The sequence below is a fragment of the Heterocephalus glaber genome, unplaced genomic scaffold (assembly GCF_053883595.1).
Source record: "Heterocephalus glaber isolate CG9 unplaced genomic scaffold, H.glaber_assembly_v1.0 deba00001479, whole genome shotgun sequence".
Classification (NCBI taxonomy): domain Eukaryota; kingdom Metazoa; phylum Chordata; class Mammalia; order Rodentia; family Bathyergidae; genus Heterocephalus; species Heterocephalus glaber.
This window is the reverse complement of record NW_028258316.1, coordinates 10,530,060-10,556,505: the sequence shown is the minus strand read 5'-3', so window position 1 is coordinate 10,556,505 and position 26,446 is coordinate 10,530,060. Positions and strand designations below refer to the sequence as shown.

Genomic DNA, 26,446 nt, shown 5'->3' with positions numbered 1-26,446 from the left:
ACAGGTGGCCAAATGGGGAACAATGGGACAGATGAGGCAGAGCCTTGGACGCCACGGGAGCCCCACCTCTACCCATCACCTGTGCTGCTTCCCACCCTCACTGCTCACCGGGGAGACTGTTTCCCAGCTTCAGTCTTGAAGGGGCTCCCAGAGACCATCCCCTTGTGCAAGCAAATGTCATCCTCTGCGGGTGGCCACACTTTCCAGGGCTCCAATCCCTGGTTGGCTCCCAGCCCAGTGAGATCTGGGACCAAAATAAAGGGCGCCGTGACCCTGCCGGAGTCAGAGGGGGTAGCCAGGCAGGATGCTGAGCTACTTTCCTTTACTTTTCTTTCTCAGCCCACACAGGCCAGGCCTGTGACCCTGCCGTCCCTCCACTGCCCCTGCTGGATCCAGATATCCAGAATGGCCCGCTGGTGCTACTGCCTCCTCTACCTCCTGGTACCTGAGCTTTGGAAAAGAGATTTGCGGGACTATAAGGGGACTCAAAGATGCTAGGGTTCCAAGTGGCCACCCTACATCATGAGGCCACTGCAAAGGTTATGAAAGATGAGCCTGGGCATAGAAATAGAGTAAAAGCACCTGTGAGGTGCTAACCCTCATTCACCAGCTTTATTTTTCACAAGGCTGAATCGCTCAGGGCAGAGGAGTGACCTGCCCAAGATCACACCGATCCCAAAGCCTGCAGCTTCCACCGCAGCCCCCGGAGCACACAGTAGGCATTCAGTGATTGCACAGGGGAGGGGACACCTGGCCAAGGCCCACCTGTGTTCTTCTCTCAGATCCAAAGTCTCTCTGGCACCTCCTCCGACTTCCCAACTGAATCAAGGAACCCTGGGGCCGCAGGTTGGTATGAAGATCCCCCCTCCTCCAAAGCCAAGGAAGAGAAGAAACGAGATTAAGCTCAGACCCCACCATGGGAGGCCCTGGATGGAAAGCTCCACTCGTGTCCACCTCATTCCTGTGGCACAGGTCTGGAAAGGCTCTGCCAAGGGAGTAGGTCTGACCAGATCACAGAACATAGCAAGGGGCCAAGTCCGTCCAGGGCCAAAAGGGTCCCAGCACTATGTCCTTGGTTGGCCCTGCCCACTGCAGAGGTTGAAGGCCCACAAGATGCGCTCCCAGGCCCTCTCCTATGCCCTCCAGACCTGGTGGCCCCAGGCGAGGTGGTGGAGACCATGGACAGGATTTGTAAGTTCCCAGGTCAGCGGCTCAGCTGGTGGCAAGCCCAAGAGTCCTGCGAACAGCGCTTTGGCCACCTGGCCCTGGGGCCTCCCGATGAAGTTCTTGCTCCACAGCTTCGAGACTCCGTCTGGGTGGGCCAAAGTGAAGCCTTTCTGCAGAGACCCCCTCGGAGGCGTGAGTGAGGGCCTGGTGTGAGGCAGGGGCTCAGGGGTCCTTCAGAGATGGAAGCCCACGGTGACAATAGTCGTGGTAAGCGCCCAAAGTAACACCTCACTGTACCTCCAGGTTCCCTTGCCTAGACTGGAAATACGGCTTGACCTTTGGGGCAGGGAACCTAGGACCTTCGCTTCTTCTTTTCCGGGGGCAGGAGGCACCCCAAATCCCAGGAGGGGCCTCGCAGATGCGTCAAATTGCATTCAGAAGCTGAGAGGGGAGGGTCATGCGCCGCTAGGGAAACTGAGGCCCCGGCCCGCGTGTCCCCGCAGGCGCACACACCACCGCTGTCCTAGTGTTTGGCGAGCGGAGCGTGCAGTGGGACGGGGCTTCTCCCGACGCCGCCGCGCTCTTCTCCCTCGCTGCTCCCGGTCTGCCCAACGCGCTGCAGCTCCGCGACTTTGCGGAGCCCGGGGGCGCCGTGCGGGCTGCCCTCGTGGTGCGCGGCCACCACGCGCCCTTCCTGGTCGCCTCCCGGGCCGACGGTCGCCGGCACCACGTGTGCGCCACGTGGGAGCAGCGCGGCGGGCGCTGGGCGCTGTTCGCCGACGGGCAGAGGCGCGCAGGGGCGCGGGGACTGGGCACGGGCCACCCGGTGCCGCCCGGTGGCATCTTAGTCCTGGGCCAAGATCAGGGCACCCCGGGAGGCGGCTTCTCAGCTCCAGACGCTTTTAGCGGCAAACTCATTGACTTCCACCTGTGGGCCAGAGCGCTGAGCCCCGCGCAGCTGGTCCGGTCACGAGGCCGCGCGCCGCCCCCAGGCTACTTGCTCTTCCGCTGGGACCCGGGCGCCCTGGACGTCACGCCCTCACTGCTGCCCACAGTGCGCGTGCTCCTTCTTTGCCCGGGTAGGCGCCCTGCCCGCCAGGCCCCGCCCCTCCCCTGGCGGGCGCGCTCAGGCCTCACCCTCTGGCTCCAGGTATCTTCCCTTCAGGAAGCCTAACTCGGCGCACCCCTTTGCCGTCCCGCGGGACCCAACTCTGGCCTCGCCCTTCCGTAGTAGCCTGGCACTGAGTTGGCGCTGGCCAAAGGTGTACCCGCACCTTCCGGGCCCCCAAGGTGGGTGGGTCACATGACAGCTCGGGAGCCTTGTGCGGCCTTGACCCGTCCCCTGTCCTGCCAGTTCTCTCAGAGGAGTGCCCCGCGTGGAACCCTGGTCCCGGCAACAGCAGCCAGGGCAGGGCAGCGAGGAGCTCTGAGTTCTGCCTGCAGCGGCGGCGCTTCCTCTGCTGCTACGGGAAAGGTGCGCGGGGCCTGTGCCCTAGGCTCTGCTGAGGGGGACGCATCGAGCTGAGCAACCAGCTGTTGGCAGAGTCAGGGGATTCAACAGCTTCGAGCTACAGGGCCTACGCAGGATCTAGGCCACAGGGCAGTGGAGCCACACAGACCTGGGCCTAGATCCCAGCACAGCGACCTTGGCCAAGTGGTTTTGCTGCTGGTGCCTCAATTTCTCTGTCTAGCACACTGTGTACAAGGCTCCAGCTGTGGATGTGGGTTTCTTGCCCTGGGCATCACATAATGGGGATGGGGTCGCTGAGCAGGCTGGCATCTACCCCTTTACAGAGACCTATCAGCAGCTGCAGGATGTCCAGTCCTGGCCCGGCCAAGATGTTATCAGCCAAGTCAATGAGTTGGCCAACGACACTGTGGTGAGCCCCTCCCAGGAGACTGTAGGGTCTGGGGCCACTAGGGTCACCTCAGTGTACCTCAGTTTCCTCCCCCAAAAGGGGACACCCGCCCGATGCATCCGCAGCAACTGAGGCTGTTCATCTTCCCTATTTAGGAGCCCTTGAGAACTAAGAGCTTGTGGCAAGTGTCACCTGCACCCACCAAGGAGACCCTGGCAGAGCCCAAGTGGCTCCAGCCAGACAATGGCTCCTTTACCCACAGCTCCTGCCAGACCCCCTCTCCAAAACCCCCAGGCCGCTATCCCTGAACAAGGCCTGCAGCTTCTTGAGTGTCCTGGAGAGAGTGCTGGTACAGGAGCCTTGCCTGGGGCCCGAAGTGCTGCTGGCTGTTTTGCACTTCCTGAAGAGGGCTTCAGCCCTAGGGGCGGGGCAGCCAGAACCCTTGGTGGGGCCCTGGGAGCAGCTGGGCCGGGGCATCATGTCTGTGACCAGCCTGGCCCTGGAGGAGCAGTTGGCTGGTGCATGGCTGTCCATCAGCAAGGTGAGGTGGCAGGGCTGGCCAGGGGCCTGGGCTCTGGGCTCTGGGCTCTGGTCCTGGCTTGGCCCCTGTCTTGTGTCGCTGTGGGTGAGTCAGCAGCCATTTCTCTATCTCCCCATCCCTTGGAGGAAAGAAGCTCCTCTTTTGTCTAGTTTCTAAGTTGAATCTACCTAAACAACCGTGTCTGTGGTTAAGACTGATTAAGAGCTATGAATTAGGAAGGGCCTTCCCATGTCCAAGAACCTGCTTCCCACCTGAGTACGAGAAAGACCCTATCCACTGGAGAGGCCGTTGGAGTCCTCATCCCGGTCCATGGGGCCTCAGCCGTGGACATGGGCCACAGATCTCTGGGGCCGAAGGCTTAGACGTGGCACTGTGTCACCTCAGGACAGAATCGGGCCTGGGGGGTAGGGGTGGAGATGGCATTGCCTGGCGGGCTGGTCCTGTCACCAGGACAGAAAGTGAGCTTCCCATCAGAGGCAGCATGCAAGCCAAATTGACTGGGGATCTCAGGCACTATGGCAGGCTGGGAAAGGCTGGGCTCTGAACATCAGTTTTCTGGCCTGGAGAAGGGGGACTGTCACACTGGTCTTGGTGACACAATGGGGAGGAGTTACTGGTGACTTGGGTGACTTGCCGAGCATAAGCAGGTGTCCCGCTAGCGTGTGCCATCCCTTCGCTCCCCTAGTCTCACCCCCGATGTGGCTTTTTAAAAAATTAAAATCCAGGCACCTGTTATGGGGTTAGCATTGAGTTAGAGTTGGGGGACGTGTGGCCCACCACCTGCATGTGCTCCCATTGGCAGGTGACAGGCTGGCAGGCACTGAGTGCCAGAAAGCCTTCACTGTCACTGGGAATGGGGGCTTGAGAGAGATGGGAATGGAACAGGGAGTGCTGGGCCAGGCAGGGCTTCCAGCGCCTGTCTGGGGACCCGGGACTTGATCCCAAGCCCCCAAGGAGGCTTGCAGGGTCTGGAGCAGTGTGGTCACCTCACAGGGCATTGAGAATCTGCTGTCCCCAGGGCGGGGCTCCGGCAGCCGTTACAGAGTGTCGGTGGTGCTGAGGGGGTCCCTTCCTCCCAGGTGGTTGGCGGATCTATGGCCCTGGTGAGGACCACGCAGCACCTGGCACCCCTGCTGAGAACTACGCTGAGCCCTGAGCGGCCTCAGATACACATCCAGTACCACCACGTGGGTGAGCTGTCACCCACCACCCACAGCTGGGCTCAGCTCTCAGCCTGGCTTTGGGAAGCTCTCTGCACTTCCACAGACCCTCCATGCTATTTCTCCCTTTGCCTGTGCTTTGTCTTCCACCCAGAATGCTGTTTCTCTCTTGATCTCCTAGCAAACTCCTGTTCATCCTTCAGAACCCTGCTTGAACATCTGCTCCTATCTAGGAAGCTGTCCCCAGTTTGAGCTCTGGCCTGATAGTTTGTCCCTGCCCCATCAGCCCAGCATCTGAAGATTCCTCTTGTTGCCTTTGTGGTGATTATATACCAGGACTGTCTCCCTCGTCCTGACACTCCCTGAGTGCCGTGGGGTGCTTCTGAGCCAACTGTGCTCAGGGCCCGGCCAAGTGCATATTCAGGAAATGTTTGGAGATTGAGTGTGGAGGCCAACTATGGTGGCCTTCAAGCACAAATTCATGTCCTCTGGCACCCACTGGCTTCTGGTGGCTCACTAGTGCTCAGGTCCCACCCTTGGGCCAGTGGCTGGGCCTCCCAGAGCAAGAATGGTGGCCTCAGGCCTGTGACCACACAGGGGCAGGTGACCCTGTGGAGCTGCCAGCTGCAGCTTCTACATCGTGCTCTGCAGAGGGCCAGGGCACGCTGCCCAAGGCCCGGCTGCCAACCGCTTCATTCCAGGCCTGCAGGTTTGGAGCCTGCACCTGAGGGAGGCCAGCACCACTGGCTACATGTTCACGATGCCTGGCGGGCACCCGGAGGGGCCTGGCCACATCCACATCCCCCCCGGGGAAGTGCGGCAGCTCCTCGGGAAAGGTGGGTGAGGACCAGGGTAAAAGCACCTGCCCTGCAGTAGTGTCGCTTAGCCTCTTCATTTAACCCACAGATTTTTCCTCAGAAGTGCATGGGAGAGGAAGGCCCCACCTGAGGCTGTGCAGGGATGGGGAATAGGACAAAGGACAGAGGACGTCGGAGTGTCGAGGCTAAGCGGTGAGCCTCAGTTTCCCTGCCTGTGAAGTGGAGACCCCTCCCCTCAGAGCCAGCTGGTAGCACCTGCCCAGTCACCTGGCCACGTCTTGGGGCCCCCTCGCCCTCAGCCAGGCCTGTCTGGAGTCACCGCCATCCACAGCTGGTTCTCATCTAGTGTCTTCCAGCGCACCCTGGGGGCGCCCAGCCTGGAGCCCAAGCTCCCTGCCAGCCCGAAGGAGGAGGCGAGCAGGCTGCAGAGGTGAGGGGGACCCAGCCGCTATGTTGGGCAGGCGGAGAGGGAGGCTGGTGGGACACAGCTCACTCCGCTAGGGTCCTGGCTTCAGTCCCGAGACTTGGAGGGGACAGGGCCACCAGCACAGGGAGGGGGCCCAGCGCCCTGAGTGCTGTGCTTGAGTGCAGAAGGCACTGTCTGCACCACAGGGCCTGTGCCCCCACAGCCGCTTCAAATGCCCCGTCCTCCCTGCAGGTTCCTGAGCACCCAGGTGGGCTCAGCCATCCTCTCCTCCGAGGTGTGAGACGCTGCCGGGCCAGTCAGCACTGCCGTGACCTTCCACCTGCAGCACCAGGCCCAGGTACTGGGGGCTCCTGAGTACCAGTGCCCCTCCCATGCCCAATACTGTGTGTGTCGTTCACAACCAAGGTCTAAACATCAGGGAAACACTATTACAGCAACCCTCTCTGTCCTTAAGGGAACAGGAAGGGAAGTGACATCTCGCTCACTTACTTTATATCGGTGCCCTCAGGAACCCTGAGCCTCAAATAATCAGCAGGCATTTAACTCTCCCACCACCCGCTCCCTGTCGCCCTCAGGAGACGCGATGTCGTTGCCCCCAGTTTTAAGTGGCAAGAGCAAGGGTTTCATTCCAGGGCTGTGGCACTCATAAAACCAGATGCCCCTGGGCGCTGGCTGAACATGGGGAGCTATTGGGGCTTCCCTGCCTCCAGCTTCCTGGGGTGTGGACAACACGCCTGTCCATCTACCCTGGTGCCCTGATGGTGCCACGAGGCAGCCAAAGTCCTGCGCCGAGTGAGGTGAGTCTCTGTAAACTGACATGGAAAGAGTGCCAAGACATGTCACGCCCCTTATAGGTGACACCCAGAGGCCTCCCTTTCGGGACAGCAATTAAATATACACTTTCCACTTCCAGTTGGTTAAGTCTATGAATGCAGAACACAAAGGTACAGGGGGTCGGCTGCATAGACCTGTAATGAAGTGTGCATTTGACAAGTCTAAACCAGTGTATATTCCCATGTACCACTGCCCCAGTCGAGGTTTGGAACATCTCGGCTTTCCTAAGGGGTTCTTTGTGCGTTTCCCTAGTCAGCATCCATATGAGGAAATCACTGCTCTGCTTTTGACTATAGATTGTGTCTCTCTTTTCTAGAGCTTATTATAAATAGAATCAGAGTGAATGAGGTCTGGCTTCTGTTGTGTGGATGGCATTTTTGAGAATCATCCACAGTTTGCACATTTTGGTGGTTTGTTCTTTTTCAGCGTGGAGTAGTATTCCATTGTGTGGATTACCATCATTTGTTATTCCATTTACCTGTTAATGGAGATTTTAGTTGTTTTCAGTTTGGGCTATTATTAATATATCTGCTATGTGCACTCACATACAAGCCATTCTGTGGACATATGGGTTTTTTCTATTGGGTAAATTCCTGGCATTGGACCTGGTGGGTTACATCAGAAGTGCATTTTAACCTTGAAAAGATAGGGCAGCCTGTTTTTCTTGGTGGATGCACCATTCCCATTTCACCAGCACAGCACACGAGAGTCCCAGTTGCTCCATGCCTGTGCGACATCTTGTCAGTCTTCCCAGTGTCATTCTTTATGCTGCTTATGCATGGGCATCTCATTGTGGCTGAAAGTTGCAGTTCCTTGAAGGCCAGTGAGCTTGAGCATCTTTTATTCCCTTGTGGGACATGCATGTACCTTCTTTTCTTAAATGTATATTCGAACCTTTCCCCAATTATTTTTTGTTCCATTTTCAAGTTGTAAGAATTCTTTATATACTTTGGACACAAGGCCCCATTTTTATCAAGCAAAACCTTTATTGGTACATTTTGGATATACATAATGATAACTTTCATCATAGGAAATTTGTACTGTATATGATATATCTTGCTTCTTTTTTTCCCATTCCCCCTCTTCGACCCATCTTCCCCTCCTTATTTACAAAAGCTTGTGTTCCATTTTTTCCTTCTATTCCTTTTTTCTTGTCCCTTCTTTCCTTTTCCCCTCCCCCCTCCCTTGTTCCCCTCTCATTAGAATCTATTCCTCCCATCTTCCAAAATCTATTACACATTTTGGTTCTATTTTCACTTTTGGTTTCTCATACCAGAGAAACAATATGGTATTTAAACATGTGTGTCCGATTTATCTCACTTAAGAGTATGGTCTTAAGGTGCATCCATTGAGCTAGAAATGTCTCAAGCTTATCCTTCTTTAAGGCAGAGTAGTATTCCATTGTTTTAAAAAATCACATCTTCTGGGGCTGGGGATTTAGCCCAGTGGCACTGCACCTGCCTCGAAACCACAAGGTCCTGAGTTCAATCCCCAGTACCACACACACACACACACACACACACACACAAATCACATCTTCTTTATCCATTCATGAGTTGATGGGCCTTTGGGCTATTTCCAAGATTTAGCTGCTATGAACTGTGCCACTATAAACATGGGTGTGCATATATCACTATGTATGGTAGGATGCTTTTAATCCTTTCAGGAAGATCAAGAAGGGGAATAGCTGGGTCAAATGGAACCTCTAGCTTTAGTTTTTTGAGGTATCTCCCCACTGACTTCCACAGTGGTACACCAGTCTACACTCCCACCAACAGTGGAGAAGGGTTCCTTTTCCCCCACATCCCCTCTAGAATTTGTTATTGGCTGATTATTTTTTTTATTTTGAAAACAGGGCCTCACTATGCAGTTCAGGCTGGCCTTGAACTTACTATGTAGTCAAACCTCAAACTCACAGTGATCCTCCCGCCTCAGCCTCCCAAGTGCTAGAACTGCAGACATGCCCCACCACACCCAGCTCTGTTTCAATATTTAGATCCATGCCCAGCAGCTGATTTCTTGATAGCAGCCATTCTTTCTGGAGTGAAATGGAATCTCAGTGTTGTTTTAATTTGCATCTCTCAAATGTTGAACATTTTTTCATATATTTATTTACTATTTCTAATTCTTCATCTGAGAAATGTCTATTCATTTCAGATCCCCATTTTTGGATTGAGTCTTTAAATTTGAGGGGTCTGATTTTTTTGAGTTCTTTATATATTCTAGATAGTAGTCCTTTTTCTGAGGTACAGCTAGCAAAATTTTTTTACCACACTGTGGGTTGTCTCTTCACTCCGTTGGTTTCTTTTGCTCACAAAAGCTTTTTAATAAGATGAGATCCCAGTTGATTCTTTGTGATAGTTCCTGTGTGATCTGGGTTTTATTCGTAAAGTCTTTGCCTACACTGTGTCTTCAAGCATTCTACCTACCATCTCTTCCAGCAGATTTAGTGTTTCTGTTTTAATTTTTTGTTGTTGCTGTTGTCGTTTTGAGGCAAGGTGTCCCTTTGTAGTTCAGGCTGGCCCTGAACTTGCTATGTAGCCCGGGCTGACCTCAAACTCTTGGCGATCCTCCTGCCTCAGCCTCCCAAGTGCTAGAATTGCAGACATGCACCACCATACCCGGCGCTGTGTCAATATTTAGATCTTTGATCCATTTTGATTTTAGGTTAGTGCGTGGTGAAAGATGTGGGTCTAGTTTTAATTTTCAGTATGTGGAAAGCCAATTTTTCCAGCACCGTTTATTAAAGAGGCTGTCTTTCTTCCAGTGAAGGTGTTCAGCTCCTTTGTCAAAGATAAGGTGGCTGGGTATGTTTGGGGTTGTTTCTGCATCTTCTAATCTGTTCCACTGATCCTCAGGTCATTTTTTTTTTGTACTGGGGATCGAACCTGGGACTTTGTGCTTGCGAGGCAGATGGCGGCACCACTGAGCTAAATCCCCAGGCCTCAGGTCTGTTTTTTATTTGCCATTACCATGCTGTTGGGTTTTTTTCTTAAATTCTCTTATTGGTACATTTTAGGTATACAATACATTTACATTTATCATTGGGAACTTGTACCTGTACATGATGTATCTTAGTTCTTATTTTTTCCCCATTCCCTGTCCTCCTGTCACCCCCCTCCACCCTTCCCTATTTACAAAGACTTTGTTTCAATTTTTTCCTTTTCTCATAATTTTTCCTTCCCCCCTCCTCTCCCACTTCCCCTACCCCTTTGTCCCTTTTCTTCCTATTTCACATTATCATTTATTCATTTTAATCCTTATTTACACTTTCAGTTTCTCACACCAGAAAAACTGTTCGGTATTTACACATGTGTGTCCTATTTATTTCACTTAAGAGTATGGCCTCAATATGCATCTATTTAGCTATAAGTATCTCTAGTTTCTCAATCTTTATGGCTGAATAGTACTCCATTTTATAAAAAAAAAACACCACATCTTCTTTATCCAGTTTCCAGTTGATGGGCACTTGGGCTGTTTCCAAGCTTTAGCTATTACAAACTGTGCCACTGTAAACATGGGTGTGCATATATCTGTGGTATAATTCTTTTAATTCTTTTGGGAAGATACCCAGCAGGGGAATAGCTGGGTCAAATTGGACCTCTAGTCCTAGTTCTTTGAGGTATCTCCATACTGATTTCCACAGTGGTTGCACCAGTCTGCACTCCCACCAACAATGGAGAAGGGTTCCTTTCTCCCCACACCCCCACCAGCATTTGTTATTGGTTGATTTCTTTCTTTCTTTTTTTTTTTTTTTTTTGGTATACGGGATCGAACTCAGGACCTTGTGCTTGCGAGGCAGGCGGGGGCACCATTGAGCTAAATCCCCGGTTCCATTGGTTGATTTCTTGATAGCAGCCATTCTTTCTGGGGTGACGTGGAATCTCAGTGTTGTTTTCATCTGCATCTCTCAAATCACCAGTGATGTTGAACATTTTTTCATATATTTATTTGCTGCTTTTACTTCTTTGTCTGAGAAATATCTGTTCATTTCAGATGCCCATTTTTTAATTGGGTCTTTAAATTTGTGGGGTCTGATTTTTTTTCAGTTCTTTATATATTCTAGATAGTAGTCCTTTTTCTGAGGTACAGCTGCTAAAAATTTTTTCCCACATTGTAGGTTGTCTCTTAGCTCTATTGGTGGTTTCTCTTGCAGTGCAGAAGCTTTACCATGCTATTTTTATCACAGTATCTTTGTAGAATAATTTCAAGTCAGGGATTGTGATGCCCTATGCCTTACCCCAGAACTGCTTTTGCTATTCTATGTCTCTCTGGTTCCAAATGAATTTTAGGATTGTTTTCTCTAATTCTGTGAGATATGCTATTGGAATTTTGATTGGGATTGCATTAAATCAGTATAATAATTTTGGAAGTATGGCCATTTTTACTATATTGGTTCTTCCTACCTTTCCATTTTCTTTTCTTTTCTTTTTTTTTTTTGGTACTTGGAACCTTGCGCTTGTGAGGCAGGTGGCAGCACCACTGAGCTATATCCCCACCCCTACCTTTCCATTTTCTGATATCCTCTTCGAACTTTTTCAGAGTACTGTAGTTTTCCATGTAAAAGTCTTTTACTTTATTTGTAAGATTGATTCCTAGGTAGTTCTTTTTTTGGATGCTATTGTGAAAGGTATGGGTTCCCCTAATTTCTCTCTCAGTTTGTATTTGTGTACAGGAATGCTGCTGATTTTTGAGTGTTCACTTTGTATCCAGCTATGCTATTGAATTTGGTTATTAAATCTAGTAGTCTTGACTACTTCTCAAAGATGTTTTCCAGGTGTTGCTGGCTTTTGGGTGTTGAGTCTGTTGCAAGATTGTACCTCTTCAATTTATTTGGGATGAGAAGTTGCTGCCTATTTGGCCTAGCTCCTGGTTCTTTGGCACTAGCCTATAGTATCGTTTATTACCCTTAGGTAATCTCACTCTTGGCACACCAGGACATACAACTGATTAGAACAACTATGTCACCTTCGCTAAAGTAGTATAATCAGCAACAAGGATAACATCAAATACAGCCTAGAAAATGATGAACTCTGGTAACTATTAATTTGCCACCTTTAATTGTATGATCTAGATTTGTGGTTATATAACAAAATCTAAAACAAACTAGAAACTTGTATATAGTAAATATGCCCTCAGTATGGCAATTTTACCCTCAGAGTGAAAATTTAAAAGAGGCTATGGGGAAAAAATAGAAAAATAGAAGAAGAGGAACTGCTTAGAAGCAAGGCTGGAGAACAAAGATTCTACAAACTTTGGGAAACTGGTGAAAAAGACAGGAGAAGAAAGAGGGAAGAAATCAAAACAAGTACAGAATAGAACAACAACAAAAAACCCCACTAGAAACAATATTCACACTTATATAAAAACAAGAGCAAGGGCCGGGGATTTAGCTCAGTTGTTCCGGTGCCTGCCTCACAAGCACAATGTCTCAACTTTGATCCCCAGTACAAAAAATAATAATAATAATGAGCAAATAATCAAGAAAAGGAAACAAAAAAAGAAAATATGAGGGGAAAGTCTACTTTAAGGCATGTCTCTGCTGTCACTGTTAGACAAAGTAGACAGACAGAGTCCAGATCCATGTTGATTAATCCCAACAAGCCAGCTGTAGATTTATGGCAGGATAATGGATAATCCCAGCAAGCCTGCACCTTTAGTTCTGAAACCCAGGCTGCTTTCTGGCTGTGAGGCTGGAACCCATTTTGTTCAGCCTGCAACACCTTGTGTGCCTCCTGCTAGTTTGAATTCAGTTCTCCCTCACACTGATGGAGCCAGCCTGTAGCTACTCTGAGTTCTGAGCTCAGTTGGGCCCTCTCCAAGATGGCCACCAGCAAATCACCCTCTCCTGGGGGATGTCTGAACCCAAATAACTCACGAGCCACTGCTGTCTGTTATATCCACTGCTCCGTTCCACCAGTGCATTTCTCCATGGAGGCCTCTGGGGTTGCCAGTAGTCACAGTGTGTCTGCAAGTTCAAGTCACCCTTCCCACATAGTGAGTCAGGGATTAGAGAGAAAGCACCACTTGCCACCTCCTTCTTTGTTGAAGTCTATCTCTCTGCTCTCCCCGTAGGCTTCAATTCTCAATTCAGATTCTTTCTAGGTCCTGGGGACCCACTTCCCTCCTTCCTCTCTTTCTCACATTGCTATATTCCAGTGTCTGGACACCAAATTTCAGAGAGGCTGTTTCCCTGCTGTTCACCACTCCACCATCTTCCCAGAAGGTCCTTGCAAGCCCTTTTTCAGATACATGTTTTGTGAATAATTTCTCTTAGTCTATGGTTGGCCTTTTCACTTTCTTAACAGTGCCTTTAGAAGATAAGTTTTAAATTGTGATGAAGTCCAATTTATTCTTTTTTTTTTCTTGCATGGCTCATGATTTTGTATCCTCAAAAAGCTTTACCAACCCTAAGGTCACACAGATATTCTCAGGAAAGTTTATCATTATAGCTTTTATGTTGAGTTATGATGTATTTCAAGTTAATTTCTGTCTGTTGTGTAAGGTAGGGACCAAAGTTCATTTTTCTCGATGTAGACACCCAGTCTTACACCACTTGATGAAAAGATTATTCTTTCCCCATTGAATCACCACATCACCTTTGCTGAAAATCAATTGTCCACAAATATGTAGTGCTATACGTGGTTCTTTATTCTGTTCCATTGATCTCTATCCTTGCTCTTTTTTCTTTTTTTTCAAATTTCCTTTGGCTAAGCTGGGTTTTTTCATTCCCGTACACATTTTAGTATCATCTAGTCAATATCAACAGAAAAACTCACCTGGATTTTGAACCTAGACATCAGTTTGGGAGAACTGGTGTCTCAGTAATGACTTCTAATCCACAATCAAGCTATATACCCCTGTTTATTAGGTTTTCTTAAATTTTTCTCAGCATTGAGAGATGTGTCCCAAAGTATTCCATAGTTTTAGATATGACTATAGATGGTATTGTTTTTGATTTTGAATCATTCATTGCTAATATGTAAGAATACACTTGCTTATAGTGTATTATCCTTCTATCTATTGGTGGGCCCAATTTCTAGTATTTTGTTAATAACTTTTTCACTTATGTTCATGAATAACCTGTTCTGTAGTTTTCTTGTAATCTCCCCCTGATTTTGCTAACAGATTAATGCTGGTCTCATGAAGTAAGCTGGGAAATGTTCTCTCCCCCTCTGCAAATGTTCAGTAGGCTTCAGTGAAGTCATCTAGGCCTACCGTTTTCTTGGCAGAAAGACTTCAAGTTGTGAGTTGTAGGTCTTTAATTGATATAAGTTATTTGGGTATGCCGCCTGCCTTGCAAGTGCAAGGTCCCGGGTTCAATCCCTGGTCCCAAAAGAAAAAAAAAGGACTAACTTTTAATACATTTTAATGGGCATATAATCATTGAACATACTTATGAGGTACAGTGTCATATATTAGTACAATGTGTGCTGCGTGCAATGATCAGATTGGGGTAAGTGACATATTCATCACCTCCATCATTTGTCATTTGAACATTCAAAACCCTTCTACTAACTACTTTGCAATATAACTGTTGTCAACCATAGTTACTCTACTATGCTATCGAGCAGAGGCCCCCAACCCCAACTAGTCCTGGACCATGGCCTGTTGGGAATCAGACTGCACAGCGGAAGGTGAGTGGAGGTGAGCGAGTGAAGCATCACCTGTTTATTTACACCCACTCTCATTGCTTGCATCACCACCTGAGCTCCACCTCCTGTCAGATCAGCAGTGGCATTAGATTCTCACAGGAGTGCAAACCCCACTGTGAACTGCACATGCGAGGGATGTGGGTTACCCGAGTTCCTTGTGAGAATCTAATCCTGAAACCACCCCACTGCTGCCACCCACTGTCCGTGGAAAAATTGTCTTCCATGAATCCAGTCCGCGGTGCCAAAAAGCTTGGGGATGGACACGGTAGAGCACGGGATGTTCTCCTCCCACCCAGCTGCTCCCCTGCGTACCTGCTAATCATCCTCGAAGGACTCACTTTGAGATTCATTTACCCATTCAAAATATAGTTTTAAATATTTTATAAAGAAAATAAATTTTATAACTCATTGTGGGAGATTTGGAAAATACAGAAAGGGATAAAGAAGACAAAAATCCTATTACCCAGAGGTAAGCACTGTGAACATTTTGGTACCTTTCCCTCCAGTCTTTTTCTGGGCACAGAATACTATAAATATCACTCTTTTTTAATGATGAAGTGTGCATTTGGAATTAGCCAGCTGAAATCAGGTTAGATGATCTTTGGTTTTTGGCAGCATTCGGGGTGTCACGATCAGGAATGGTCAAATCCACGCCTCCATCTGTCCGTCCGTCCCTCAGGCCTGGTCAGGGCTTGACCTTGGCCTCATCCACGTCACTGAGCTGCTGCTCAGCCTGTGTGATCACAGCACGTTGGCCTTGACGTCCACAATGAACCCGATGGGGCTGCTGTCTGTGGTCTTCGTTGTGAGGCCAACACGTCCCTCCAGGGGCCACTCTTCCAGGGACATGTGGGCTGCTTCCAAGACCACAGTGCCTTGGCCTCCTGAAGGGGGTGACAGAGGATCTTCTTTGAAGCTGTGGACGCCTCTCAACGCTGCCTTCTTGGCCTTCGCAGCCTTTGCTTTGGCTCTGTTGGGGGCGGGAGCGTCCTTCTTAGCCTTTGGCGCCATCTTGGTCAAAACGACCACTACCAACATGTCCCTCCTTTCACAGAACTAAAACCCTTGCTCTTCCCACTGAGCCACGTGAGCATGGTGCTTTTTCACTTCCCCTGCTGGTGTCTTCTGCATTGACTCAGTGACAGTGTCCTTTGCTAGACTGTCACCTGCTGCTCTGTCCTGGCACGTGCAGCCCCGCACAGGAGTGGTCTGAAGTGAACCTGACCTTCAGGAACCTGCAGGGCGTTGTCTATGCCAATTAGCCCCACCCAGCCTGCAACAGTCCTCACTCCTAATCCATTCTTAGTCTGGAGGCCACTTCCTGGCTTGGAGGCCTGGGCACACAAGTTTGGTGACTTTGGAGTGTACAGCTACATTTATGTTCCAGCTTACATCCTTGAAAGGCCACCAGGGGCGCAGTAATCATCCATTTTAAGACTGTAGGGATGGTTTTGTTTGTGTCCTGGCACCTAACATAGTACCTGAGACCCAGGAGTTTTGTTTTGTTTTGTTTTGTTTACAGTTCTGGGATTGAACTCAGGACCTTGGCACTGAGCTACATCCCCAGCCCTTTTTATTTTAAGTTGCTAAGTTACCCAGGCTGGCCTTGAACTTGCAATCCTCCTGTCTCAGCCTTCCAGAATACTGGGATTTCAGGCATGTACTGTCACATCCAGCAAGGGAATATATTATGAACAAATGAATATATAGGATACTTCAGCCAGTCTGAGAAAGGATACATTCCCTGGAGTCGTGGTTACAAGTGGAAGAAGGAACATGGAGTGTTCCTTCAAAGAAGGGCACAGGCTCGGCTCGGAGCTATGCGATCTGCAGCAGGCTACACCCACTCGGTGCTTCTGTGTGCTCCCCTGAAGTTATACAAACTTACGCTTTTCTCCTCGGTTGCTATGGCAATCAGTTATACTACAGGGCCTGAAAGTGACTGGCAAACACCAGGAAGTGCCACTGCTGTTGCTCTCCCTGGTCAGGACGATGACCCAAGTCCCAAGCTTAGGCTTTGTCTGCTCCCCGGCCTGGGGCTCGTACCATGGGCCTCCTGATGTCTCCTCATTGCTAGTGACAGGGTATAAAATCGATCGCCTTGTTGTCCTTGTTTAATTACAAAATAGCTAATGCGTTCATTATATTCCATCCAGATGTAGACCTATCAGGTGTGTGTTTGCTCAGAGACCATGTGTGTGTGTGTGTGTGTGTGTTTGTGTGTGTGTGTGTTCACAGCTACGTGGACCTTAACGCTCAGCTGTGCATCACGGTGTGCAATTTTCTTTACTGAACAATGAACCATGGCGATCTTTGTGTGTCAGTAGCCAGAGACCCCAAGTCCATCTCACCAGATGCAGGGAAGAGTGGGGTAGTGTTTGGTTTGGTTTGGTTTGGCTTTTTGACTACAAAAAAGTTGGTTGGCTACAGAGCGTCACCACATAGCCCAGGCTGGCCTTGAACTCATGGCCATCCTCCTGCCTCAGCCTCCTAAGTTCTGGGATTACAGGTGTGTGCCACCATGCCCAGCTGTGTGGTAGTTAATGGCTCCCAGCCCATGCCCATGTCCTTGGTCCCATTTCTTCCGTCCTGCACATGATGCTAGAAGGGGCACGCACCCATGTCGCCTTCCCTCCAGCCCCTTCTTCACCCCCCACCCCACTCACGCCCCTGCCCTGTTCTTGTTTCCACCCTAGGCCTTCCCCAGGAAGCTGGTGGAGCCTGTCTGTGCTTTCTGGAACTTCAGTACAAGGTGAGTTTCCATTTCCAGGTTATTGAAATAAGGCAGGTTGTTTTTTTTTTAAAGACATCAGTTCTCTTCACACATGAGGCAGGATGCAGACAAGTGTTTGACCTCCAGGCACAGCTGTGCTAAGTCAATTCCAGGACCCACCCGGCTACAGGATGAGCTGGGCAGGGACTGTGTTACCCAGGAGGTAGTGAGCTCCCTGTCCCAGGAGGTATGCAAAGGAGGTGACAGTCACTGTGAGATGCCTAAGAGGAGACTCATCCATGAAATGGAGCTTGATTTTGAACCTGTGTGAGGCCAGGGCCTGGCTCACTGAAGGGTCCAGGAATTGGCCCAGCTCCTTGGCCTGGTCTTTAGCTGAGGGAGTAGACACCAGTCACAGCCGCTTAGTCACCAGTGTCAGCAAGAAAGGCAGTCACTGGCATCAGCTCCTCCTCCCGCCATCCCTGAGAAGGTAGAGTGCATTTGACAGATGGGAAACTGAGGCCCACAGCAGGGCAGTGCCTGGCCAAGGTCACACAGCTGGTTGGAGGCAGGACAGCAGTGAGCCCAGGCACTGGGAGAAGCCGTCCCCTGCCTGCCGCTGCCATGGCCCTGTGGCCACCCCAGCTCAAGAGCCTTCTGCTTCCTCCTGCCCCCAAGCCCAGAGATGGGGTTAGCCCAGAGACGGGGTTCCTGGGCCACTACCGGCTGCTCCGTGCTCGCCCTGTACCAGGACTCAGCTGCCTGCTTCTGCGACCACAGCACCAACTTCGCCATCCTGCTGCAGGTGTGCGATGTCCAGGTGAGAGGGACTTAACTGGCTCTTACAGGATGAGCAGGCACCAAGCAAAAGGCCGAGGGAAGACACCCCAAACAGAGGGCTGATCTGTGCAAGGGCGAGGAGGTGGGGCAGGAACGGCAGGCCGGTCACACGAGTCCCCACACTGGAAAGACAGAGAAGGGCAGGTCATGGACCAAGGCCTGGGCCTCTGAGAGGGCACAGTGGTAACGGCTTTGGGTGCCCCGTGGTGTCCCGGAGAGCCTGGGGCCTGCGGTCTGGTGTTCCGCAGGGGTCTCGGCTGTGGCTGAAGCCCTGGCCCGGGTGAGGCCCATCCACAGCCCCATTTTTAATGGTTCTGTGCTCCCCCTGTGGGCAGTCATTGTCCCAGGGGACCTCCTTCCTGTGGCATACGGGTGACTCCAGTTCTGCTGAATCACTGGAGGTAGGGCCAGCTGGGGCCAGTTTAGGGACCCAGCAGGAGAGTGCTGGTGCCCACTCACCATGCCCCTACTGTGTGCAGGCCTGGCCTGGCCAGCTGGTGCCATTACTTTCCCATGCAGCACGGGAGGGGTCCAGTGGGGGGGGCGGTGACAGGTCTTCTCTGTCCCTCCCTGCAGAGAGGCCCTGAGGAGGAGTCACTGCTGAGGACTCTCTCATTTGTGGGCTGTGGCGTGTCCTTCTGCACCCTCGCCACCACCTTCTTGCTCTTCCTGGTGGCCGGGTGAGGACAGCTCCTAGCGCCTGGGCCATATGCTGCTCCTTTTGGGCCTCCACAGCCCCTCGGGCCGGTGTCTGTCCACTTGGCCACAGTGACCATGCAGGGAGGCCTCCCCTTGGGGTATGCTGGGCCGCTGTGCAGTCACCCTTAGTCCCTTTCTCATCTCTGGGACATGATACCTGACAGCAAAAATTTAAGAGTTGCTCTGGGCTCAGGGTTCTTAGAGGATTCCATCCATGGCTGGTTCCAGGGCAGGGAGATCTCACAGAGGAAAGTTGCTTTCATCAGGGCAGCCAGGAAGCAGAACAAGAAGCGAGGAGCTGGGGAGGGCGATGAACCCCCCAGACCCCACCCCATGACTCCCCCTTCCAGCCAGGCCCCGCCCCAGCTTGTTCAGCTACGAGCTCATCAGTGTATTTATCCACTAACGAATGCAGCACCTCCACGATCCAGTCACCTCCCAAAGCCACCCCCAGCACGTGAGCCTTTCAGGGCACAGGGGCCAGTGGTGCTATCCTTGTTCACCGACTCCTGCTGTCCAGGGTCCCCAAATCGGAGCGGACCACAGTCCACAAGAACCTCACCTTCTCCCTGGCCTCTGCTGAGGGCTTCCTCATGGCCAGCGAGTGGGCAAAGGCCAAGCAGGTGGGCAGTAGTGGGGCGGGGGCAGGAAAGCACCTGCGGCTGCTCTGTTGTCCCCTCGCCCCTGCCATCTTCGCCTGGGAGGAGCAGGGCCCAGGGGAAAGGCCCCAGAGGGTGGAGCCCAGGGCCCATGCAGAGATCCCCCACTATCCCTGTGGGGGTGGCAATGCCAAGCATGGGTGTGGGGCCCCGGGAGGGCCTCAGCGGGGGCCCCCCCTCCCCACAGGTGGCTTGTGTGGCCATCACAGCTGCAATGCATCTCCTCTTCTTGGTTGCGTTTTCCTGGATGCTGGTGCAGGGGCTGCTGCTCTGGAGCAAGGTGGTGGCCGTGAGCATGCACCCCAGCCCCAGGATGTGGCTGTACTATGCTGCAGGCTGGGGTGAGGCCCGCGCCCCGCTCTGCGTTGACCCCCCTCTGTCTCTGCCCCCGACTCCCAAGCTTGCATGGCTCCTGGCCACCCACAGGATTGGGCCCACCCAGTCCTGCTCCCAGATCTCCTTGGTGTCCCCCAGTAGGGCGCCTCTAGGAGACACTGAGCTCCAGTCGGGGCTCAGGGGCTGGGTCCTGGAGAGAGAAGTGGTGACATAACCAGGCGTGGTGGCACACAGCTGTCATCCAGCACTCTGGGAGACTGAGGCAGGAGGATGGCAAGTTCTAGCACAGCCTGGGCAACTCAGCGAGACCCTGTCTTAAAATAAAAAATTTTAAAATAGGCTGGGGATGTAGCTCAGTGCAGCAGCCCTGCGTTCAATCCCCAGTACAGGAGGGTGAGTGGCACAGCCTGAGGCCACTTCTTCTCTCCCTAGGTGCCCCTGTGGTCATTGTGGCTGTTACCCTGGCCACAAGCCCTGGTGACTACATGGCGTCAGGACACTACTGGCTCAATGTGCACACAGATGCCATCTGGGCTTTCGAGGGGCCTGTACTCTTCATGCTGGCTGTGAGCCGGGAGGGGCTTCCGGGGTGGGACATGTCAGGGACCCGCTCCCTTTGGCCGCTGACCCCACCTCTCCAGGGCAACACCTGCATCCTGGTTCGTGTGGTGATGGTCACCGTGTCCAGTGCCCGCCACCGCACACGCATGCTGAGGCCGAAGCCCGGCCTGCAGCAGCAGCAGCTCAGGGTCCAGATGTGGTGAGGCCAGGACTGGAGGCCAGGGTGAAGTGGGGTGCACAGGGCCAGCTGCCACCCGTGTGGGGCTGGTGGGTGTGAGCACAGGGGTCTGTGTTAGGGGTGTGGCTGTGCTCAAGATAGAAACTCAGAAAGGGCTGGAGATCTGGTGCCAACTCCACGGCACCTCTGGGTGTCTGGGAAGGGGACAGGAGAGGGCCAGAAGATTGCGGCAGCCTGAGTCCCACCTAAGCAGGGGACTTGCAGTCCCAGGAGTGGGGTGTGGACCCCCGTGAGGCTCCCGTGCTCTGCCCTGCTCCACCTAGCCCTGCCCACCCTCCACAGGGCTACGGTGAAGCCAGTGCTGGTCCTGCTGCCCATCCTGGGCCTCACCTGACTGGTTGGCATCCTGGTGCACCTTAGCCCAGCCTGGGCCTACGCCACTGTGGGTCTCAATTCCCTCCAGGTACCTCCCGGCCCTGGCCCCTGGGTCCGCAGCCACTGCAGGGCCGACAGCGGTGGGGCACTGACGAGTAGCCCGTGATGACTTGGGGACCGCTGGGAAGCGCCTGAGAAGCCCTGCGTCCTGGGAACACCGATACGAGGCCCACTAGGTCCCTGCTCTTGGGGGACCCAGATAGGCACACACAGTGACCAGTGACGGCCCTGGGAGCTGAGGTCTGGGAGGGAGGGGAGCACCAGGCAGGTCTCCTGCCCCTGCTTCGCCCCTGGGCTCCCACACCTCTCCCTGTTGCCTGTCACCCCCCCGCCCTGCTCTCCTCATCCTGGGTCCCTCTCTGGGCTGAAGAGTGGGGGCACCCAGGACCCAGGCTGGACAGGGACGAGCCCTGGACATCAGTCAGCCCCTGTGTCCTCAGAGCCCCCGGCTCCCCTGGGAGACCAGGGGAGATGGGGCTGAGGTGGTGACAGCCACTTCTGATGTCTGGATGCTTGCTCTGGTGGATCTGTTTCTGTCTCCCTGTCCATCTCAGTGGGGAAACCGAGGCCTCCTGCACTCACTCGCCCAAGGGATCAGAGTGGGAAGGAGCAGCATTGGGCCCCAAATCCAGACCCACCTCCCAGCCCTGTGTTCTTGCACCTCGTGGGGTCCCCTTCCAGCTCTGGCCCTGGCATCGCTGCCCCAGGCATCTTGTGACCCTGGCTGGCTTTCTCCACCCAGTCACCAGGTAGTAGAGAACAAAGCGTCACTTCTATAACTAGCTGTGGCTCACACCTACCTGGTGGGGAGAGTCTCACTGTGAGTCTTGGACAAGGTAAACCAGACCTGTGCAGGTCTCGGTGTGAGGGAGAGACAGACCTACCATGGTGTGATACAGTTGAGGCTGGAGACCAGGGACAGTCAGGCCAGGGTGGGGACGGGGGGCCGCTTACAGAATGGGAACATCCTGGAGGGCTAAGACCTGAAGGCTCTACAGGGAGAGAGAAAAGAATGTTTCAAGGCTGAGTGTAATCCCAGGACATTGGGAGGCTGAGGCAGGAAGATCCCAAGTTTGAAGCCAACCTAGGCAATTTGGCAATTTAGTGAGACGCTACCTTAAGATAAAAAATTTTTAAAGGTCTGAGAGGTAACTCAGTGTAAAGGCCCTAGGTTCAATTCCCAGTCCTGAAAAGCAAGTTTCAAGCCAAGGAACCTTGGGGGAAACATGAGGAAAAGGAGGAGGACTGGTAAGAAATGGAGTGTGTGGGGAGCCAGACCACAGAGGGCCTTCACAGCTGTTACAAGGAGGCCGGATGCTGTCACAGGGCAGCTTGGCAGCCATGGAGGTGCCAGGCAGGTGCTGGCGTAGCCAGGTGGCAGTTTGGAAAGATGTCTTTGCTCTGGTGAGGCGGGTGAGAGGGGCCGGAGGGAGGCCAGTGCTGAGGCTGCAGAGAGGGTGCAGGCTGGCTCTGGGGGCTGTCACCAGGGGCCACCTTGGGGCCACAGGGGAAAGTGCCGTCTGTCTCATTTGGTGCTGGGAACTGGAACCATGGGCTCCAGCTTCCAGCCCTGGGGGTCCCCATGCCCCTTTGTCCCCCAGGCCTGGGCTCAGGGCACGAGCTGCTGCCCTTTCCGTGCTAGGCTCCAAACCCCACCTGCTGGGCCACACTGCACCTTGAGACCCATTCCTGTGTCCCCCTACCTCAGGGCACGGGGCCCTTGTCCGTCACATGGGGAGAATGCTTCCGGGGGTGTCGGCCGGTCCCCCTTTCCAGATGACAAGGCCTTGCAGCATTGGAAAGTGTCCCTCCACCTCTGCAGGGTGGCCGGGCTGCAGGGATGGGCAGTGTGCGTGGGGCCCGAGGGACGGAGGTCAGAGACGCCCCCTGGCGGCAGGGCTAGGCCGTCTCTCTGTGTCCAGTGACCACTGGGGGGCACCGCAACCCCAGGCAAGGCGGCGGAGGGGCGGGGTGGGGTGGGCAGGGGCTCCCGGCAGTGACCCCGGCTCTGTCCCCAGGGGCCCTACATCTTCCTGGTCTACGCCGCCTGCAACGGGGAGGTGAGTCGAGGTCGCGGGCGGGGCCCAGGCCGGGCAGAAAGGTCTCCCGCCTCACCTCGGCGCTGTTCCGAGGGTGACAAAGAAGAAAGCAGCGCTCCCGGGGACCAGCGGGGGACCCGACGCCCACGCCCGTACCTTCCAGACGCGCTCCCAGGACAGCCCCGCAGCCTGGGGTCCCCCAGGAAGAGATGGGGCTCTCAGAGGTCTGGCCTTACCACCCTGCCGTGCCTCAGTTTCCCCAGTGCGCAGGCAGGGCCCGGAGGACAGTGACACACCTTGTCAGCTTGTTTGAAAGACAAGAAATTGAGGCCTAGGAGACTGGAACCTTGAGAAATGGCTTAGAAATGATTTGTTGAGCCAGTCGTGATGGTACACACCTGTAATCCCAGCAATCAGGAGGCTGAGGCAGGAGGACCTCCGTGTATTCGAGGCCAGCCTGGCCATTGTAGTGAGTTCAAGGCCAGTCTAAACTACATATCCAGGACCTCTCTCAAAAAAAAAAAAAAAGCTTTTCCCCAACCCCCCAACTACCACCACCTGGAGGAAGCAGGAACTTCTGGTGCCCAGGCAAGGGTGGGGCTTGTGGGGTGACTTTCCCTCCAGTAACAGAGGGGGGAGGTTCCTGCAGACGGGTGAGTGTGTGGGTTAAATGGTCCCAGTGCCAGTCCAGCCCCCATCCGCTCCTGCACACCATGCTGGGCCTGCTTCCTTTCGCTGATCTGGGATGGGGGATTTGACCAGGAAGCCCCAGCAGGGTGAGAGCAGGGAGGGCTTCCTGTCTCCCAGCTCCACGTGCTTCCCCTGCCAGGCACCCCTTGCTCCAGGATCCCCGAAGCCTTCTCCTCCATCACAGAGCCCGAGAGACTGGTGAGGCTGGGCATCAGGCAGGGTTGGGACGCGGCGGTAGCTGCAGGCCCTGGGGACCTGGACTCAGCTCCCGGGAGCTGCAGTGCAGGCTGCAGCACAGCCTGAATGCCAAGGCCACCAGGTGGAGGGAGGCGCCATCTCCAAGGTAGCCAAGGGCCCTGGTGCAGGGGAAGCCGAGCGGGGGCCCACCCTGTCCCTCTGTCCTCAGGCCGTGGAGCTGACAACATTCAAGGCCTCAGGTACTGGTCCCCCACCCCTTGGGCCCAAGACCTCTGACCTGGCCCCCAGGGCCAGTTGTCAGAAGCATCCATACTGACCTCCCCCAGCCGAGGGACTGTCCCCTCATGCTGCCGCCCCCAGCTGGCCTGAAAGTCCCCCGTGAGGGTCCTGGGCTATGCCAGGCCCTGCTCAGGGAGAGGACTGAGGTCAGGGAGCCCTGGGGACCCCACTGCCTGCCAGCCTCTTCAACCTGAGTCACACATTCAGGCCCCATCCTGGGGATCAAACCCAGTGCCTGTACACTGGCATTCCCACCCAGGACCCAGAGGCCTGGCTAAGGAGCTCTTGGCAGTGACCTGGGAAACCTGCTGCCCTGCCCCAAAGCAGAAGCCAGGCCAACATGCACAGGTGGGGAAACTGAGGCACGGCTCCAGTTCCATAGGTGTGCGCGCAGGCACAGGGGAACCCACGTCAGGCCCGGGCTCCTCTTTAGCAAGATGGGCCAGGCGCCCCCTGTAGGCCAGTCGGGTGAACCGAGGGGTACCCCACCCCCTACTCCACCCCCGCACCCGCGGGCGCGGCGTCTGCGGGAGGGAACAAGAGCCCCACGGCGCCTCTGCGCTCAAGTGACAGCGCCTTTGTCTCTGCTGAATGGGTGCGTTGCTAGGGCCGCTCCGTAGCAACGGAGCCGCTTCCACCTCGGCCCCACCCTTCGGACCCCAGCCCTAGCCCTGGCCTCAGCCTCGCAATGCTGCCGGCTTCCGCCCCCACACACACACTCCGGGCCCGGGGGGGGGGGGGGCTGCCCGACGTGTGTCCCTCACGGTGCCGCCACGCTCCTCCTAAAAGCCCAAGGAACCCTGGGGTTGTGCGCTGGCCTTAGATGGAGAAACGGAGGCTCCGAGGGGCCCTGAGGGGTGTCAGCCAGGGTGACGGAAGCCAGGCTTCCCACCCAGGGTCTCCCCCAACCCCCACCCCGTCTGGGGCTGCGAGGTCCTGGCAGCCACTCAAAGAACTGCCCCCCCACCCCAGGTATCTAGCTCAGCCGGCCTGGGGACCTCATCCCCGAATCCCGACCTGGATGTGAGGCGCATCTGGCTGTCCCAAGTGAGGACAGCAGCCAGCACCAGCCGCTGCAGCCTCACCTGGGGGTGTGGCCCCGCCCCGGGGCTTCCCCCATCCCCCATCCCCCTCTCGTCTGCAGCTTGTCCCCCACCTTGCCCCATGCTCTGCAGTGTCTGATAATAAACGGTGCAGTTGAGGCTCTGCGGTCTGTGTCTGGGGTCCTTCTAGCCTGGGAGGGGACAGAGACACCAGGCTCCCTGGGGTGTGTGGGTAGAAGCAGCCACTTTGGCTTTGGGACCCAGCCTGGTCACCATGGTGGGTCCCTGGCACTGGTGTCCCCAAGCCCTTTATCACCTTAGGGCTGGGAGTCAGCCAAGACCACCACTCCCCTCCGGTGCAGAAGAGGGGTACAGTTCCATTCCTCAGACCTGGGGTCCCCCAAGCCACACAGCACAGGGGTGGCAGAGAAGGGAGCAGACAGCTCCCAAGTGACAGCAGAGGGCCAGGCCCAAACGCTGTGCGGCCACCAGTGAGATTCTTCCCCGAGTCTCAGGGCCCTCCGGGTCAGCAAGTAGAGAGGCTCAGGATGCCTCGGGCTCAGCACCGAGCTTAATGCTGGCCTGGCCCAAGGCAGGGCCAGGCAGCAAGGAGCCTGGGGCCTCCAACTCTGGCAGAGCCCAGGGCCGAGGCTGGAGGTGGGGTGTGGATGAGGCAGAGGAGGACTGTGTGAGAAGTACCGAGACCCTGAACCCCTCCTGGTGGGTCTGAGACGAAACCTATCGGGAGGCTGAGTCCCCTGTCTTGCCCCAAACAATTCTAAGGACTGCTGACAGGATTCAGAGACACCCTTCTTTGTTCTGTACCCTTCCACTGCCCTCTTCACTCTCGAAACACTGCCCGCTGACCTCCTTCCATCCCTTTGCTCTCACACTGTTCTTTCTGCCTGGACTACCCCAACCTCTCTTCAGCTGGTGAACTCCTAGGCATCCTTCAAAACCCAATTTTGGTGGCAGTTCAGCTATAAAACCTTCCTGCCCTTTCTCCTGTCTCCCCAGGAATAGAACTGATCACTTCCTCATTTTATCTTGCTCAGTTCCATCACACTGGATTATAATCTGATCAAGAGTCTCCACTTACAAGATTGGACAGTGCCCTGGGGCAGGAACTAGGGTCCCTGCTTTGGTTCTGCAGGTGCCAAGGAGAGGGTCACCTTTTTCCTTCCATAGTAGTCACTGCTACCTCTCCCCAGGGGAGATGACTTCTCATTTGCATGGAAGTCCTGCGAGGACCAGGAGTGGCCCTGCAGTTGGTAAAGTGGATCAGGACAATGGAGTTGTGCATGCTGGGTAGCTG

The 26,446-nt window shown here is 54.0% G+C and overlaps 1 protein-coding gene across 1 annotated transcript; it reads left to right on the top strand.

Annotated features, from left to right (window-relative positions):
• Positions 1 to 405: 405 nt before the first annotated feature.
• Adgrd2 (adhesion G protein-coupled receptor D2) lies at positions 406 to 25,272 on the top strand. The gene is given in 19 exon segments (XM_087183388.1): positions 406 to 441; positions 924 to 1,359; positions 1,671 to 2,246; positions 2,522 to 2,641; positions 2,962 to 3,047; positions 3,289 to 3,567; positions 4,647 to 4,758; positions 5,429 to 5,563; positions 5,849 to 5,975; positions 6,204 to 6,309; positions 14,357 to 14,443; positions 17,158 to 17,213; positions 17,853 to 17,994; positions 18,591 to 18,694; positions 19,234 to 19,336; positions 19,560 to 19,713; positions 20,141 to 20,468; positions 20,790 to 24,436; positions 25,061 to 25,272. Coding segments are annotated over 18 exon segments (3,186 nt in total). The 3' UTR covers positions 20,989 to 24,436; positions 25,061 to 25,272.
• Positions 25,273 to 26,446: the final 1,174 nt, after the last annotated feature.